Source organism: Acomys russatus, chromosome 28 (genome assembly GCF_903995435.1).
Source record: "Acomys russatus chromosome 28, mAcoRus1.1, whole genome shotgun sequence".
Lineage (NCBI taxonomy): Eukaryota > Metazoa > Chordata > Mammalia > Rodentia > Muridae > Acomys > Acomys russatus.
In genome coordinates, this window is record NC_067164.1 from 17,302,942 (window position 1) to 17,321,629 (window position 18,688).

The window sequence follows — 18,688 nt, forward strand, 5'->3', positions numbered from 1 at the left end:
TGTTTCAGCTGCGAGCCAAGCAGACTCTGGCTTTTACCCGCACCCCTGCCATAAACATAGCAGCCTAACCGAAGGGCTGTAACACTGCAATATCATCACAGGCTTTGGAACCCGGAGTTTCCACTGCCATCTGATACAGGCAGTCTCATTTAAAAGAGCTAACTGTAACACCCAACGGAATATTCATTTTCCCCTCCCAGTGAGACCCCCGGGCCTTGTCTAGTGCATGGGCCATCCTCTGAGTGCTTCCTCTGGATGACAAGTCTCCAACAGTGCTTCAAATGACCCTATGCAGGCTTCTGCCATTTTGTGCTGTGTGTTTATGTTTAGGGTGTTTTTACCTTTGAAACAAGAATTTCAGAAGGAGAAGGAGCGGGTGAGACAGGGAAATAGGGAGCAAAATGGACTAAAGTCCATTGCATGTATGTTTGAAACCATCAGAGAATAAGAAATAAATGAGTTAAAAGACACTGGTCCTCTCTGAAGTCCTAGAAATGCTCTGTAACCAGCAGCAACCAAAGTTCAGTCATGGCTTGATTCTTAACAGAAAATAGGCAAACACATCTATGTCATTTTTATGCAACCTTGCTTTCATTTTTAACAAATGGTGAAACTACAGATTTTTGCAAAATAAATTGTTTTTAATAAATGTGTTCATGAGTTGTGATCAGCAAATGTTTGATTTACTTCACATATCTATATATCTGGGACCACATAAACTTTTCTCTGGGCAGAATAAAACAGTTTGGAGCCCTGCTCTAGATAAATTAATATAGTGCCACTTCTGAGTAGATGGTTTAAATGGTACACCTAATACTTAGATTTCTCTCTTCCCTTTTCTTACTAGTTATGGGGGCAGATGACTATGCTGTGCTACAACACCGGGTCCCTCACAGTCCTGGCACAGAGTAGGGACTTGGATGATAAATTACCTGTCACTGCCTAAGGGCTGGTCCTGGGGCTGACATACAGCAATAGTACAATTTAGCCTACCCCGGATACTGTAAACAATCTACTTCCATGGCCGATCTTAAGGTCTAGTGAAGAGTAAACGTGCTGTGGCTAAACTGATCAACTTCAAAGTGTAAGTCAGCAACTGAGTGGAAGGCTTTCCACTCAGTCCCACATACAACGAGAAGCCTTGGCGATCTTAACCGGTTGGTTGGTGTGTGAGGATCTGCATACGCATCACCAGGAGCAAGGTTGGAGTGGCACACGCCTTGCACAGTAGAGGGAAGTTCCATTGGATTTCAAACGGGAAAGGTTTTTTTCCCCCCTGACACAATCTTCAAAAACCTTTATATCTGCCCAGAGTCACCTTCTTAACTCAGCCTGTAGAAAAGGGAACGGCACCAGCCAGTGCCTTTAAAGAGTACCACGGCGAGGCTCCATCCCGGTGTGGTTGCAGACTCCGCGCCAATCAAAGCGCTTCACATCACTCCAGTTAGGCGGCGGGCACCGGGAGGACTTCAGACCAGAAGGCTTTCAGGAACATGTTCAAGACCACACAAATTAGCCAGTTTTTCTGGCCAGGGAGGCAGGAAAGGGGGTTGTAGTATTTTTTGCTTCATATTCCAACAGGGATCAGTACCCTTATGAAGAAAAGAAACAGTGATGAGCCCGGTATATCCCACTGTGGAAGTACTACCAAGATCTGCGTGTGGCAATGGCTGAGGTGAGGCACAGAACTGACCTGGCCGTAGCTGAAGTGACAACCCTGACTGAGAAAGAGAGGAATCCCTGCATATGAGGAAAGGACACAACAAACAAACAAACAACAGAAAAGCCGTTCTGCAGAGCACACCAGCTCGTCAGCTCCTTAGGAAGGGCCCTGCGCTCTTCTTAGAACCCGCAGCTCTAGTTACTGACTAGGGGACCGCCAGGCTCAGACCGCACCAATCCGAGGAGGATATGGCAAGTAGCAGGCACGAGAACTAGACAAGTCTAATGCACAGGGCGCGAAAAGAATTAGGTGAAAGGTCAGTTTTGACCCCACGTTGGAGAAGCTCTCATCGTTGGAGAGGCGTTCAAGTACAGAGAATGAGCCCAGGGAGGCATCTAACTGCCAGGCCTGGAGACGCACTTCATCTGATTTCCTACCCAGAAAATGAGGATGCAATGTACCCACCCGGGATGATGGTATGGGAAGTAAATGACTTGGGTAATATGTGAATGTACATTGTCCAGAGTATAGTGTATTGCCATTTCTCAGGAAATAGCAACTATTATTATTATTATTATTATTATTATTATTATTATTGTTGTTGTTGTTGTTGTTGTTGTTGTTGTTGTTTTGTTACTATGGGTCTGGTGTATAAACCATTCTTACAAGCTGTATGAACTTAGCACATCCCTTAATTTTTTTACACGCCGTCAGCTTTCTACCGATGAAATAATAGTAAGTTTTGTGGCTCTGGGTTACTAGAAGGAACTTTAGCACAGTAATTAGTCAAACCTGGTTCAATTATCTAGCGATCGTGTCACCTGACAGTGGTATTTCTTCTGGTATGAAGCCAAATAGGGACCAGGAAATGCCGTGGGAGTTCAGTGCTGGTGAAAGGTTAATGTACACAGAAGGTTGTCCGCAGAAATGGAGGGAAAGGTCTTCATTCCCATACTTGGCAAGAACTGTGTTGATTCTCTGGAGTGACTTCTTGGTCACCTCGCTAAAGGTAGTGAGTTTTCATAAGCGAAACTGAGTTGGATTCCTGAGGGCAGGAACCCATTAACACCTGGGCTTTGCTGCAGCTGAATTTACTGAAAGCTCTCGGACCTAGCGCCTACCGTCCAGCAGAGGCCGCCCTGGGCCGGGACTCCTGGGACCTGTGCGCAGGGAGAGGGAAGTCCAGGGGGTGGCCCTGTCCTCGCGGGAGGGCCGCGTGGGCGGGGTTTGGCGACCGAGCAGGCGGGCCCTGGGCTCCCGCAGCTGGGATGGAGCAGAAGTGCGCCTGGCGCCGCAGGGCACACAGCTGACTCTGCGCACCACCTCCGCTTCGCTTTGCGCCGCCAGACACCAAAGCTGCCACAGAAACTGCCTGGACTGATCACTCCGGGCCATCAGCACCTCTCCGCTCCTCCCGCAGCCCACCAGGCGGAAGAGGAGCTGCTGGTGCCAGAAGCACTTGGTCAGCCCCAGGAAACTTCCCTAGCCGTATCCAGCTCGGGTGTTGAGCACCGAAGTAACATGGTTTGCAAGGCGCTCATCGCTCTCTGCATCTTCACCGCAGGTACTTGGCGCGGTCTTTCGAAGAGCCGGGGATGAGGAAGCCGGACCCAGGCTCCCTTCGGCTGACGGGAAATAAGTCAAAACTGGAGGGTGGTGGTGGGTCTGTAGGGGTGTGCGCCCTCAGATTTGAGACGTGCGGTTTTGGCGGTGCTGGAGGGGAGGGACGACTGGGTCTTTGCTGTGGAAACCCCCCACAAATTAGGTCTCTATGAAACAGGTGGCCGGCTAGCTTGCGCGTTCTAACACCGAGAAGCTCTTCCCCGCTTCTCTCCTTTGCTGGGGTCTCAAGGGCGCACCTGCCACAGTTCCAGACATCACTTCATGCTGTGGTTTGTCCTGCCATGGGTTGCAGAGGCCTGGGAGTGGTTCGATAAAGCCGCTGCTAGGAGGGCTTCGGCACTGAGTGCGCTCAAGCGGGCTAGTTAATGCTCAGGACTTAAGAGGTTTCAGAAACTCCCGCGTCCCCCTTTGCTTAGGCTTAGGGATGATGCGGCACAGTCTCAGGGGCAGCAGCCCAGGTTGAGGTCAAGCTTAAGATCATTGTTGGAGGATTGCAGGTCTACCTACTGTGGCCAAGAGCCTTACAAACTTGTGACAACCCACCAACCCCGTAACCCCGTATGAAACTAGTAAATTGGCTAAAAGTAGGACACACACACATACCCTTCTGCCCATCCTCATCCCCATCTATCTCCTGCTCTAAGCTACCTCTGTGCATGCCCAGATGGTCTAAGGACTATTTGCAGCTGCGACCTTGGGCAGACAACCCAAGCCAGCCCGCGAACTGCAGATAAAACAACAACAACAACAACAACAACAAATCAGACACCATCGTCTGGAGTTTGGGACCTAGGTTTTTGTCCAAAGAAACTGTAGCCCAATAAAGGGCTATGGATAAGGGACAAGACAGGGTCTGGAGGGTGGGCGGGGGAGAGTAACCCAAGAGAGCAGCAGTCCTTGGTCTGTTTAAGAACAATCCAAAGCCACGTAGTATAAGCCAATTCGAGGTTCAAGCTTTAGTTCATGTGTTGCTTCTTGTATCGCTTGGGTTCCTGTAAATGTGCCTCCCCAAACCGCCCCCCGCCACCCCCACCCCCGCAAACCCCGGCTGACCAAAAGAAGTCATAACTTCTTGAGAAGAAGCCGGAAGCTTCCCTGTGGCTCTCCGAGGATAATATATTTTTAGGGGAAAGTTTCCCTGCTTGAGTCAATAGCGTCGTATTTTGTCTACATGCTAAGGTCTGGTAGAGCCTTTCTCCTCCAGTAGCTGCAAGGTCTAGAGACCTGCCTGCAGATCTTTCCGGAACAGTGAGGCGGTTTCCGTGGCGCAGCCCTCTTGGGAGAGGAGCGCTTAGATATGAAAATGTATTAGCCTTCCCAGCTGGATTGCCTCCAAAGGTAATTCCTGGTCCTCAAAGGAGAGATGTTTACTAAAGGAAGGGAACCCAATCAGGAAATGTAGGAAACCTGCAGTGGGCTGAAGGATAGTTTCTGTTAGCTAAATTGATTTTGCATATTTATTTTTTTTATCTTTCTATGTGTTTAACATTTTTAAACGGCTCTTGCAGTGGGCAAAAACAAAAAACGGATCCCAACAGGTTGATTTTGCTAGTCTTACTTACAGCTGTGCTCTGCTGAGAGAAAAATATTGCCCATTGCCCTCCCCAGCTCCCAGAGCCAGGTGGCTGCTGGTTCAGAGACCAGCTAAACAGCATCAGCTCTGTGCCCTCCAGGCTTCTACCTGGGATCAGAGCCATCAGGGTTAGAGGCTCCTCAGGCCCAGGAAGACATCATGACTCTTTCTCTTACTTGTTTCTTCATGTTGCTATCCCCTCCTCCAGGAAGCCAAGAGGCTGAGGGCGGCATTCTCTGGAGTTTGTAAATCTGAATGAATCTTTCCATGGACAGTTTGTTAATAAAGCTGCTTACTATAAATAAGCAGGCAAATAATGTCAAAAACGATCATAAATACCGCATGGGAATCTCTGCATTCCAAAGTAGAGCATTTTCAGATTGACATAGTTTTCTAGAAGGTTCTAGATAATGGCAGGCATTTCCAGCAGTTTGTCTTGGAGCTCCCCTGGCAAGCTAGCTACCAAAGGATAGCTCCCTCCCTTCCCCCCATTCTATTTTCCCTTCAGTGTTAGAGGCTTCAGAAAAAGTTAAGCAAAACCCTTAAAGTGATACTTAACTGGGCCAGAGACAGCATTACAGCAGGACACCCCTCCACAGGCACCACGTAGATCCTCTGGTAAGGAAGACCAAGAGAGCTAGAATTGCAGTCTGCCCACTAGTAAGGTAGAGGGTGTGTGTGTGTGTGTGTGTGTGTGTGCATGCGTGCGTGTGTGTGTTCTGGATCCATCTTCTCTCTCTTCTCTGGAAACCTAACACCGGACACTGCTCTTTGCCCACACAAGTTCTCATATGTGTCAGTTCAGTAGCTGGATCACAAATACATTGAAAACTAGCCGCCTTTTCCAGGAAGGCTTATTGGAGCAACAAGCGAGAGTTGCCTGCGTTCATTTCACGTGAAATCTGTGGTTACAGCAAAAGGCACAGCATCTTCCTTTGTACGAAGAGACCTGAACACGGCAAGGCCTCTATGTTGTCTGCTGGTGTATTCAGGGAGCCAAAGCGTCTATGGGAAGCAGGTAGATTCTGCGGCCTGACTATTTACAGTGCCTCTTAACTACCCTGCATTTTGTTATATTTAGAATTGGGGGAGGGGGGGTCACTTCATAAGGTGGGGAAAATGCTAACTGACTGAGCATACTTACAAATAGACTGTGCTGGGGACCTGGGAATGCTCAGTAATGCCATCTTGCACTGCCATTAGCCTTAATATTCAGCACCGAATATACAGGTCACCCTTCCCGGACACAAACACAGAGCAATGTGTGTGTGTGTTTGAAGTACGCAGACCAGACCACAGACTGCAGCTAACATGCCGAGGCTGACTGTTCCTGCAAACTCTGAGTGCAAATTTGGAAGATGGTCAGCTGAGCCACTGACTGCCTAATTGAAAAGGTTAAGAAAGCGGTAGTTCAGACACAGCACAGTGGTGGGGGAGGGGTGAGGCTCGGTGACAGTTAAAGGAAAACAAAGTCCTCACCAAGGACTTTTGCAAATGGTGTATTTAGAAAGCCCAAGTCAGCTAAATCTTAAAGGTCGGATTCCCCAGAGCAACACATTTGGGGACAATTCGGATTAAATGGGTCATTTTATCTGATGGCTCCCAGTGACCTCCTCCAAAACCCAGAGCCTTCAGTTATGGCCAGATCTCTAATTGAACCTCAGCACTTGGGCCTGGTCTAATTGCGTTTTTATGAAGAAAACATTGGTCAAGCATTAATACTGTCTACGACAACTTTCTAAAACAGTAATTTTCACTCAGCGATGGGGAGGGGAGCGCACAACCCTTACAAGAAACGCAGAGCGGCATTTTCAAAACTGCTTATCACCTCAGGGAAATCCCGTGGCAAATGAAAGCTTCTTCAGAGAGCAGTTAGAGCTCTGTGCCTCCTTTTAAAAGCATCCGTCTCTAAATCAGCTGAGGAGACAACTATTTGCTTGGCTCATGAGCTAGCAAGTGTGAGGTTAATGTTTCCAGAGGAAGACAATGACAGCTCTAAGAAGAAGCAGTCGGTGGTTGCGTTCTCATTGGAAATGTGGGGTTAATAGGATATCAGCCAGTTAATGCGCAAACCGCTGACTACAAAGCCAGACTCCCGCTGTATATGCAGGTTATTACCTCTTGCATTATTTAAATGACAGGGACTGATGTAACATTTTTCTGGCGTATGTACCTTTAAATATTTGTCCTAATCCTTTACTCAGCGCAGCCCATTTCTTTCACTTAGATGTTCTTAACCCTGTTTACAGGCCGTGAAAGCTCTCTCGTTTTTGTAAGCAATAAGGACCATTAAGTGAGGTAGAGAAGCTTAGCATGTGGTCCATAGACATCTGCACTAGATGTAGGTATAATGTCCCTGGAAAGTACACTATCTTACTCTTCCTTTGCCCGGTATTGCCACTTTTAGCAAATAAAAACCGGGACTGTCCAAGTCATACTTGAAGTTCAAATAAGTAGGGATTCTAAATATATCCGTGTGATATTCAAGTTCACTGAATTCAAGTACTCTGGCGTTTCGTCTTCAGACCACCGATGCAATGGGCCTGTCGTGGGGTGGCCTGCAGTTTGAACCTTGTTTCATGGAGCATTAGCTGACCAGCAGCATTTCAGCAAAAGTCTGTTTGTGAGGAAACCACAGAGATTTAACAGCGGCTCTCTGGGTAACAGCTGTACGGATTAGGGTGCAGGGGTAGTTTGCGCTCCAGTGAGATACGTTGATTCATCGACTCCGTATGGTTTTGTGCCTCTGGCCGGCTGGTGCCATTTCTGTGGCTCCTTTGACCCATCCTAATGAATCTTTCTGACCCTTCCTTTTTAAAAAGAAACAGTAGATTTCTAATAGTAGCAATATTTTTGCTTAGAGCTGGAAATTGATGTCTGGAATATAGCTGGCAGCTGATTTAAAGAGAAAGTTATAGAAAAGCTTTGGATTTCAGCACTCATTTTCTTGCCAAGAGCTTAAGACATCTTACCAATATTAATTATATAAGTTTTATTTAATTCCGGCTGGATAGATTTACTAGTGTCACTTAAAAAGCTGTGGCTATATAGACCCCAGGGCAACACATTGGGTAGAACTTTAAGGCAGATATTGGAAAAAAAAATCTTTTACGCTATTTAACTTTGGAAGACATTTGCACTTTTTAGTCTCCAGGGGGGAAAAAATCTGGGAATAGCTAACTGTTAAGTCAAGGAAATCATGGAGAATCACCAGATGTGATATTTGGAAAGCATGTCTATTTGATATGGATGGTAAATAACAGAATACAACTTCTACCTACATTCTTTGTTCTGGTTTCCTTTTCTGTAAGCAAGAAAAGGAAGACATGATGTTCAATATGGGTGTTGAACATGAAAGGATTAGGTGGGCTAGAGAATGTTTTTTGTTTTTTATTTTTTTTATTTATTTATTTGCCCGTGGCTGTAAATTTGGGGCTACCTTTGCTTAGATCACATTGCACTTCCTGATATATGATTAGTAAAATATGTTATGTTTCACTTTTGTCATAGTCTTACCAGATGTGTATAGTCCCAAAGCGTAACAACCTCATTACTGAGTTTATTTACCCATCATTGGATCCTTGATGAAAAACATCTAAGGATGTTCGCCTGTTAGGAGATGGTTAGAAAAACTCAGGAGATCTTCATCCACTCACTCTGTCTTAATAGCCAGGTCCACAAATTGGGCAACTTATGAACAACTTATCTTTAGTTCTCAGAAACTCTAGAGGTTGTTGAGTTTACCATCAAGGTGCTAGTGGGTTCAGCTTCTGGTGAGAGAGTACTTTCTCATTAGTACATGGTGCCTTTTTTTTTTTTAGCTGCATGGCAGAGGAGTCAAGGCAGCTCCCTGGGACTCTTTTATAAGTCATTGGGCATGATGGCCTCTCCATCATGATCAGCCTCTGCTTCATACGAACACCTTGGGAGTTAAGGTTTTAACACATAAATTGGGTGGACTAAAGGACCCGGGAGATGGGTCAGTAGGTTAGATCTTTGCCATGCAAGTGTGAGGACTTAGGATTCTTGGTCCCTGGGTACAGAGACACAGGTCTGTAATAGAGACATGGGCTAAGATAGAGAGCAAGAAGGCACCTCACTGCCACTTGCTTGTCTGAGAATCCAAGAATCTTTACAAAGTCTGGGAAATTGAGGACCTCTTTCTTGGCCTGGTGAGGTGGCAAGGTTTGGATGGTTTAGACCCAGGTGTCGTGGGTGTTCTTGTGTCGATGTGCACGTGGGAGGCAGCAACAAAGCACGCCGGGTGACAAGGAGTCCTGGATGCATTGCTATAAAGACTGCAATGGAGGAGACATTTAGAGGAAAGCCCCAAAAATTCTTCTTTGAAGTGCTGATCAACTATATCTAAGCAGGGACAAAAGGTCAACTTCCAAGAACAAATGATCATTTATCATTTATATTCTAGGAAATGCTTCGGAGGGGAGTGTGATGTTAAATTACACATGGACACAGGCTAAGAAGACGGGAAGAGCTAGTCAGACTTTCACTTGATGACTTGGGTGCAGCAAGGGACACAGAGTTGAAGGGAAACAAGAAGATTTTTCAGACGTTTGAATGAAAGGAGTAGATAAACATAAAGCTACTAAGGCTTTCTTCCTCTCAGCATCCTTTATTTGGTCCTTCAAGGCAATGTGCATCACTTCCCTTTAAGTATTATGCCAAGTCCAAACACGGTCTAGCACTTCCATTGCTCTGGTCCCGAGCAGAGCCACTGCCATCTTTTCTCCTGGACTACTACAGTGACCTCCCAGATTCCTTATTTCTCAGACTTCTCTCCCTGAGATTTGCTTCGCACAGGGACATGTCATTGCGTCTGTTGGAAATGCATGGGGGTTGAGTATCACTGCTCTGGGTTAAGTCCTAAAGGCCTCCCACTGCGCTGGACTGAAGGTCAAATCCTTAAAGAGACAGTCAACAGCTGGTCCATTTGAGTCTTGTTGTCTTCTTAGGAGCTCTGTGTTCACATAGACAATTCCCTAACCTCCTCTCGACTGTCACTGTTGATCACCTTTTGAAAACTGTCCCAAATACTCAAGATAATCAGGAAAGAGAAGGCTTGATTCCTTGTGACTCAGTTTGGCAGGTTTCAGTTCCCAGTTGGCTGGCTGCTTTGGGCCTGTGTTGGGACAATACTTCATGGTAACAGCACAGAGTGCCAGAAACCTGTTCTCCTGGACATAGGAGAATGAGAGGAAGAGAACACTGTCCCACGTCCCCTTGGGGGAGATTCTTCAAGTAGTCTAGAAGCTCTCACAAGGGCCACATCTTACAGGTTCCACCAACACTCACCAGCAAGGAACTGGGGACCAAACCTTTAAGAAAAGAACCATTGAGGGACACTGCAGGGGCAAAAGGTGGCACATTTGCCCGATTGTCACCTTCTATATAGGCTGTACCCTGGCCGACAGGCTTATACTGCGGCACAATCTCCATGCCAAGTGTTATCCTGACTCTGGCCTGTGTCTCCTTCCCTGTCTGTCTCCTTCCATCCCTCTCTGCTGCCTCTCACTACAATACAGTTTCAAGAAGACAGGGGTTTTTTGTCTCTCTTGCTTGTCCTGGCAGTCCTCGGGGAAAGAATATTTTGTGGCACAGAGTAGGTGCTCAAAAAATACAATATTAGAAAAATACCTAATTCAAAACTTTCCGTAAGGCATCCAAATATGAGACATTGTAAACTTACTATCAGGTACTTATGTTTAGTAGTACTTGCACATAGCATCTTATAATAGTAGTCAGGCCATTGGTCCTCAATTTACAGAAAAGAAACAAACAAAAAAATCCACCTATGCTTTAAAACCAGAAATTTTATGGATATACACATATGAAATTCTTCTTCTAAACTGTAAGGCCATCCCCCACCCCCGCCTACTATGGGCATCATTTTAGAATAGTTGAAACTACCTAACTCTTTGGCCAATTAAGACAATGTCACCTTTGAGCTCAGCTAGGAAGGACAAAGGATAAAGTTACAAGACAGTGCCACAGTTTGAACCATTTTGAGAATTTTCTCAGTAACTAAAAATAACTTGGTGACAAAAAGTGACTTGAGTCTAAAGGAAAGACAACTGGCAATTTCCCAGTAAAGCTTGAAAAAAGTTAAGTAAATTAAGACCCTGAATGTTGAAAGTGTAAGTCAGTCACTAACATGCCCAAGGATATAATGAGTACTTTCTTGGCCTGAGACTCTGCATTACAGATTTCGTAATGAGTATGAAATATGAGCTATGCTTTAGTCCATGCAATAGCTAGAAATGATGCTGACATTGCAGCTAAAATCAACCCTGCATCCTGGAGTAGAGAGGAAGGATGGGAGGGGACTTGTTATTTATCCTGCAGGTAGATAACACCTCTTGATACTGTTGCTGGTAAGTTACCCAGCGTGGCAGGTGCCTCATCCTTAGCATGCTAAAGAAAAATTCCAGTGCTTTCTTGCGTATTAAAAATAGTGGATGTTTGTTTATGTAGTAGCTTCCAGGAAGAACATGATCTGGGCAGGATACAAGGGATGGGATAACAATTAAGATGTAATATGAATAAATTAATAAAATATATTATATAAAAAATAAAATAAAGGTTAAAAATAACATAAGAGCATACTGATCTTGATGATATCAACTTGGAGAAGCCACTGGTGAGGGAAAAATAATGCTTCATTTAAAACATGTGACTTGTTTGTTTCATGAGTTCCTTTGTCCGTTCTTGAGAAGGGCAAACTTGACACCATCCAAGTTCAGCAGCCTTGACTGCAAAGAGAGAGGTATCAAACCCAAGTGACCCCAGGCTTGCACTGTAGAGCTTGCAGAGAATGTGGGTGGAGTTGAGAGTGTGGCATTGCAGTACAGGTGATCCACTCACCTGCCCTCCCACCCCCCTGCTCCAAGAGCAATGATGTGAGAAGCAGGTGAAATAAGTACGATGAGAAGACGGGCTGAATATCTTCCTGGAAGGAAAAAGAGCACACAGCAACAAAAGATGGTTGTGGCATTCAAAATCTCAAAATCAACTGTGGCAGCTGATGGAGCAAAGTTCTGTTGTGCTGAGAACAGAGCTTGTCAGAGATGCCCTCCCCCCACCCCCCTTGCATTCAGCATTCATCCCAGTAGCATTAGTAACTGCTTTAAAGAACTGCACGGCCATGTGACGGACCTAGGCCCCCTACACAAATGTAACAGTCATGCAGCTCGGTCCTCATGTGGGACTCCTAACAGCAGGAGCAGGGTCTGACTCTGACTCTGTTGCCTGCCTCTGGATCCCTTTCCCCTAGCTGGGCTGCCTTGTCTACTACAGGAGAAAATGCACCTAGTCCTACTGCAACTAGATATGCCAAGGCAGGTTGATATCCAATGGGAGGTCTCCCCTTCTCTGTGGAGAAAGGGAAGGCGGGGGGGGGGGGGAGAAGGAGAGGAAGCTCCAATCAGGACATAATGTAAAGTTAATTAATTAATAAAAGAGGAGTGGCATGGCTATACTACTGTATAACATGGCTATCAAAATATGGACAAAGAAAGCTATAGAATAAGTGTATGCCTGCATTAAAAGGGGCTGGAAGGAGACAGTCTCTCTTTCCATGCCCCCACCTTCTCTGAATTTTTCAATAACATATTATGAATATTTCAAGTCCATTTTTTGCTATACTTCATGTGGCTATAGTAACTGCTGGATGGCTGTGGCAATTCTCAGCATATTGGCTTAAAAGTCATTCTGACAGAGCCTCAAAAATAAAATCCTAGAGAAGCAAGGTTTACAGGACAGCACTGATGTAATGGTCAGGGAGGGTCCTGGGGGAAGGAGGGATGACTTATCGTAATAATGTAGCATTTTCTAATATGCAAATGCTGTATGAGGCATTATTCAGGACCACTGTCTTGGATCATTGCTAGGGCTCTGAGCGATGAAATCAGTGCTTGACGTGTGATGAGTCTCCTTTGTCTAAAAACTAAAATCCCTTCAGCATTTGTTACTATGGGATCTGCTTTTTCAAAAACACCCTAAGTTTCTCAAAATGAAAGTTGTCAACTCAGATATCAAATAAGAAAATAGCCCTCGGAGGAATATATTATTTATTTATTTCCTTTGGCAACATTCAATATATGATAGCATCTTTTCAACGAAGTAATCAATAGGGTGCGGTTTAAGAAGGCTCTGGAGGAGCCATTATTAGTCCTCTGCAGCATTTTCAGAGGATCACGTGGGTATGTTGGGGATACTGAGTAGGACAAGAAGAAGCTGAGGCCTGATTCTAGACAAATCCTTCAGTTTTGGCAAGACGGTACATTGCTGGGACCAGCTTGTTACGTCTTTAACATTACTGGGTACCACTTAGCACTCTGTGTTTGTTTTCTCTATGGCATCATCTGAGCCTCCAACAGCCTTAGGAGGGGTGCAATGTTGAGGGCATGGAGCTTCAAAGGTTAGGTGATAAACTGTTCACATGCAGTTGATAAGCTCGGATTTGAACCTACAACTTTCATCTTTACCCATCTCTCCTCTCACTACCTTGAACTGCCAAGATAGCTGCTAAGTCATTTCATCTTCCCAACTTTGATGCCCACAGTTACAGCCTTGGTTGAAAACCTGTTTTGCATCATCTCTTCCTAAGATGTGGCACTTACGTGGTCACTTTCCTCATGAAGGATCATCATTTTTTGAGGACCCATTTAGGCCAGGAAAGATTGACTATTGCCCTACTAAGAAAGGGGAATAGATTCAAATAGGCTTAAGACTCTCCCAGGTGTTCGTATGGTGGAGTCTAGGTTCCATTTTCACTAACAGAATGGCAGCCACTTATGAAGTAGCTAATTCTAAGCAGATCTGATGAGATGACTTCAGTGTTTTGTTCCATCAGGAAGTAAAGATCAAGATTTATCAGAAGGACTCGAAGATGCTTAATGGACCTAACTGACCAAAGATGGTGCAATTTGATCATCACTAGGAATAATAATTGGAATAGACTGAGACTTACTAAATGTGTTTGCTCATGAGTACAAAATTATCTTGAAATTGGAACAATGAACTAATACACAAATTATTGATCTTTACTAGAGGATGCTAATAAAAACCAGAAAAATATTTTGAAAAATATTATATAACTACAGAGAATCAAGTATTGTATATTGATTGAATTCCAGACTTCAGTCAGCCTTTATTTTGTGAGTGCACATACCCCTGTACAAAAGGCATTTGATGGTGAGATGATAGGCTCTCTCTTTAGAAGTATTGGAAGCTGGGAAATCTAGAAGATGCCATAGAAACAGTTACCTTAACGCACAGCCTCGTGAGTTGGTGGCTTTTGGTAATCAGTGCCTGCCTCCATCTTGAAGTAGGGCACAGCCATGTACTGCCCCTCCCATGCCATCCCCTTTGACATAGTCCTGCCAACTCAAAGGGAAGCTGCATCCCATGAAGCTTCTTCAGCCAACTGGGGAAGACGATAGTGAATACCATGGGAGTAAAGTCAGAAACCAGGAGACTTGCTAGGACCAACAGCCCAGTGTCTTCAGTGAATAGATTATAAAGAACATGAGAATGAGGTTGAGGGAAAGCTGTGCAGGGGAAGGGGGAATCTGTAAACTGAACAGAAGCTGAAGAGCAGCGCAACCAATACCAGTAATACAACTTACTCAGATTCTGAACCGACTCAAAACTCAATTAAGTGATGGCGTTTAGGACACAACTGTGAAAGAGAACATTGACCTGCTCTTTAATGAGTCTGATGTTTTGTTTATTTTAACCATGATAATGATATACACCATATTTTCCAACAACCTTATCATTATAGTTACAGAAGAAATGCTCTTGTCCCTAAGATTTGCTTCAAAATAACATGGGAGCAGGAAGATAGGTTGAGTTACTATATGAAGAAATGGTTGTCAATCAGTAACAGTTGAAATTGAGTAAAGGAAATGGAGAGGTTCATGACATTTTTCCATTTAGTGGATGGTTAAATTTTTGTTATAAAAAGTTTTGAGAAAGAAACTACATCCTTAGCCAGAGCCTGTCTCCCGTTGACAGTCACTCACAAAGGGAAAATTAGTTTCTTCCAATGGAGTTTCACAGGGTACAATCCACAGTGAGAGACAGTCCCCATAACCAGCAGTAGGTGGACAACACAAAAAGAGCTCAGTGGTATTTTTGGAGATTTTTTTTAACCTGTAACACTTTTACTTATATATTATGGCTTCCAGTTTTGTGTTCTTATGAGATTTCTAAGTATAAAATTGTGTGGATATGTTAATTGTGCTTTTTCTTTCTTTGTTTTCTGTGTGTTTTGGCTTATTCTGGCTTGTCTGTTCTAGTTGCCTGTTTGCTTTCTAATGAGACAGACAGACAGACAGGCAGGCAGACAGATAGGAGAGGAGAGGATCTTGGACTGGTCAAGTGTGTTTGTGGGAGTGATCAGATTATATTATATGGAAAAATCTATTTTCAACCAAAAATTAAAATTATTTTTTAAAAAGCTTTTAGAAATGCATTGTTGGGTAGAGAGATAAGCCCCCACCCTTTTAAACAAGTGCTTTGGGGTCCTGCTAGAGGGCAAGGCAGTACGGGTAATAATGGCATAAGAGGTTAAGAGGCACATCCTTGGTGAAGGAGGCTCAAGAAGAGAAGACCCGCTGTGTTCCTTCAGGACCCTTTGCCTTTGTCAGAGCCACTTCCTCACTCTGCACAGCACTCTCCACTGTTTTCTACTGACCAGACTTCCCCAGCTCGCTACCTCAGATTTCTCTGAGTTTTGCCATGTGCGAGGCTCTAGAGAGCAGGGGGCAAGACTTAGGTTTATTCCCTCCAGCCTATGCCTGATCTCGTGGGGCAAATGCTCAGAGCTTGTCAAATTGAACTAAAGAAATTGAAGCTTAGGGATGTGGAATCCAAAGTCTCACAGCAGACTCGTGTTTTCTTGTAAACATTAAGTTCCCTGACGTCAGGGAATCCAAAGCCCTATCAACCTTGCCCTTTTCTCCTTTAGAGTTAAGACACGAAGGCGTCTAGTCAGTTAGAGAAGTGACATATTAACACAGAATGACAGAAAGGCATCATCCACTGCTACTCACAGGAGTAGCACCACAGAGCACCACAGGACTGACTTTCGGCAAAGTCATAGACCATAGAGGGAAACAGCCCCAGGACGTACAACATCCTGTGAATTGGAAGATGAACAGAAGTGGGTTCCATAGGACCTATAGGCAGCACGGAGGAGGAAGGAGACGCTTGGCAGAGCCCAGTGGCCTTCTCCGTCTATGACACAGGAGCAAATGAGATTTAGAAAGGAATTATAATTGCTTTCCAAAGAAGCTTGTTATGTTTGGGCAGTCACACCACCAGCACATTGTTATGAAAGAAAATTCCACTCTGTCTATTCATGTGAATACAGCAAGGACTGTTTTCTAGAGACTCCATGAGTAGAGCTAGTGCTAATCTTTCTGGGGATTTTTAGAGAAAGGAGGCAGTCCAAGAAGAGCCTCTGAAAAATACATTTGTGGAGGAAAAGGAAATCAGGTATAGGTTGTGTTTTTGTAGAGGTGTGTGTTCTTGTTTAAACACCAGCTTAACCTTTGAAACGTGTCGTCAAAGCAGCCTATAAACAGAACCTGACATTCCAGCACACAGGAGGTGAGTCAGGAGGGACAGGTGTGCAAGGCTCCTTAGCTACACAGTGAGTTCAAGACCAGCCTGGGGTTCATGAGACTCTGTCTCAAAACAAAATAAAACATAACAGACAGACAAAAGTCAGTTGATGCGATTGTTTTAAGAGACACAGTCATGTACATTTCTCCAAGATAAGTATAAAGGAAACTTCAAAAGCTAAAAATAAAACAAAACTCCCAGAACCTAGAGTGATGAGCAAAAGATAACTTTTGATAGCTAATACCGTTTCAAGAAAGAAAGATGTCAAACCTAGTGATGGTCTACGGCTGACTCCTCTCTCCCCGGCTTCACCCGTATCTGTATTATAAAAGAAATATCCAAGAAGGGAGCTTTGCTTTCTGGGTTGTGGTTGTTGGTTTGTTGGTTTGTTTTCATTTTTGTGTTTATTTTGGTTTTGTTTTGTTTCGTTTCTGGGTGTTTAATGTCATTAGAAAGACACTTCCTTCCTTTGGGACACCCGAGATCTATCCTGGAAAGATTCAGAAGGAAGTGCGCCCTCTTGGGACACGTTTTCCTTTTCTCTTCGTTATCCAGCAGCAGAGGTTGCCAAAAGCCCTCCTTATCCCTAAACATTACTCCCTGCGAACGGCTGGGAGCTTCTTGTCCTCCCTAACCATGCCAACCTGCCAAGCTTGGTATAAATATAGATTAGCTATTGTCTCGCTTTCCTAAGGCTCCATAATAAATGACCACAAAAACTATACAGCTTAAAACAACAGCCATTTGTCCTCTCACAGGTCTGAAAACTGAACGCCTGGAATCAAGGCTTCTGCTCTCTTGGAACCCCCCAAGGAGCTCGCTTTCTTTTCTCCTCCAGCTTCTTTCTGGTTAGCCCCGGGTCTTCTGTGGTCCGTGGCAGCACCACTTTAATCCCGGCCTCTGACATCACATGACCTTTCTCATCAGTCTCTCGTGATCTTTCCCTCTCTTCGATGCTGCCTGTGTGCATTCTTGTCCTACTGGACAAGCGTCCACCGTCATTCAGTGTAACTTCATTCTCACTTGACGGCATCTGAAGAGACCATGTTTCGAAGCAGGCTCCCTCCCATTCACCATCCTAGGAGTTTGGGTTGCAGAATAGCTTTCCCTTGGGCTTGTTTGGTTGTTTGTTATTCTGTTTTGTTGTTATAATCAAAAGGTATTGGATTTTTAATGCTTATTTATTCATTCTCCTTGATGGGAAAAGACCTAGTCTGTTTAAATCAGATGTTTCTCAGTCTCAGTTCTGTGGGAACAGGAAGAAGGTATTTCTTTCTTTTTTTTAAAGAAGATATTTCTTTACTACACGGAGACACCCTACCTAGTTCCTGACCATTAAATAACAGTAGTAATACACTGTGCATTATGATAGACAAGAGAAAAATTAGGAAGAAGAAACAGAAAGGAACAAGGAAGAAAATTCCATTATACACTTCTAAAATATGAAAACCAACAGTCTGAATTAATCAGGTTTCAAAGCTCTCATAACAGCTCCACACAGAATGGCGTGTGCTAAACAACGGCAGCTCTGATTGGCTGGCCAGCCTGCCACGTGTAACAACAGCAGCTCTGATTGGCTGGCCAGCCTGCCACGTGTGAGAGGCTGTCAGGTAGTTCTGGAACTGTCTGATTTAGACAAGGCTATAGCGCTATTTTGGGTGGCTATGGGAAATTTTGAGCACCATTTCACTACTTCTCTGTGGCTTTTAATATCGCATTGCCATCTAGAGCTGAGAAAGGGGCTGCAGGGGACGAGATTAGCCTTCTGCTCCTTCTCGGTAGAGCTCATTGCTATGTACAAAATGGTGCCTGCACGCTGTGTGGGACAGGATCAACTTCTAAAACCATGCCTTTCTCAGTTCTTCATAGTGTAATGAGATGTGGGAACATAAGAGGATGTGAGCGTCCTTTCTGGAAAATGCGTAAGTTGTTATATTTTAGGAGAGCTGATGCCTGTTTGTCATTGTGATGTATGTGTGTGTGTGTGTGTGTGTGTGTGTGTGTGTGTGTGTGTGTGTGTATACACATGTGTGAGTGTGCGGGCATGCCTGTATGTGTATGGTTATGGGTATGTAGGTTCACCTGTGAGTGTATGTGTATATGCATGTGCACATGTGCATGTGTGTGTGCCTGTGTGTATGTATGCTTGTGTGTATGGGTGTGTCCTTGTGTGTGAATTT

At 44.5% G+C, this 18,688-nt stretch overlaps 1 protein-coding gene across 1 annotated transcript in view; it reads left to right on the forward strand.

Annotated features, from left to right (window-relative positions):
- The first annotated feature begins 2,894 nt into the window (after positions 1 to 2,894).
- Positions 2,895 to 18,688, forward strand: part of Parm1 (prostate androgen-regulated mucin-like protein 1) — a 97,130-nt gene continuing 81,336 nt past the window's right edge. The window contains exon 1 of the mRNA XM_051170084.1: positions 2,895 to 3,227. Coding sequence (XP_051026041.1) covers positions 3,185 to 3,227 — 43 coding nt within the window. The 5' untranslated portion in view covers positions 2,895 to 3,184. The remainder of the gene's footprint in view (positions 3,228 to 18,688) is intronic.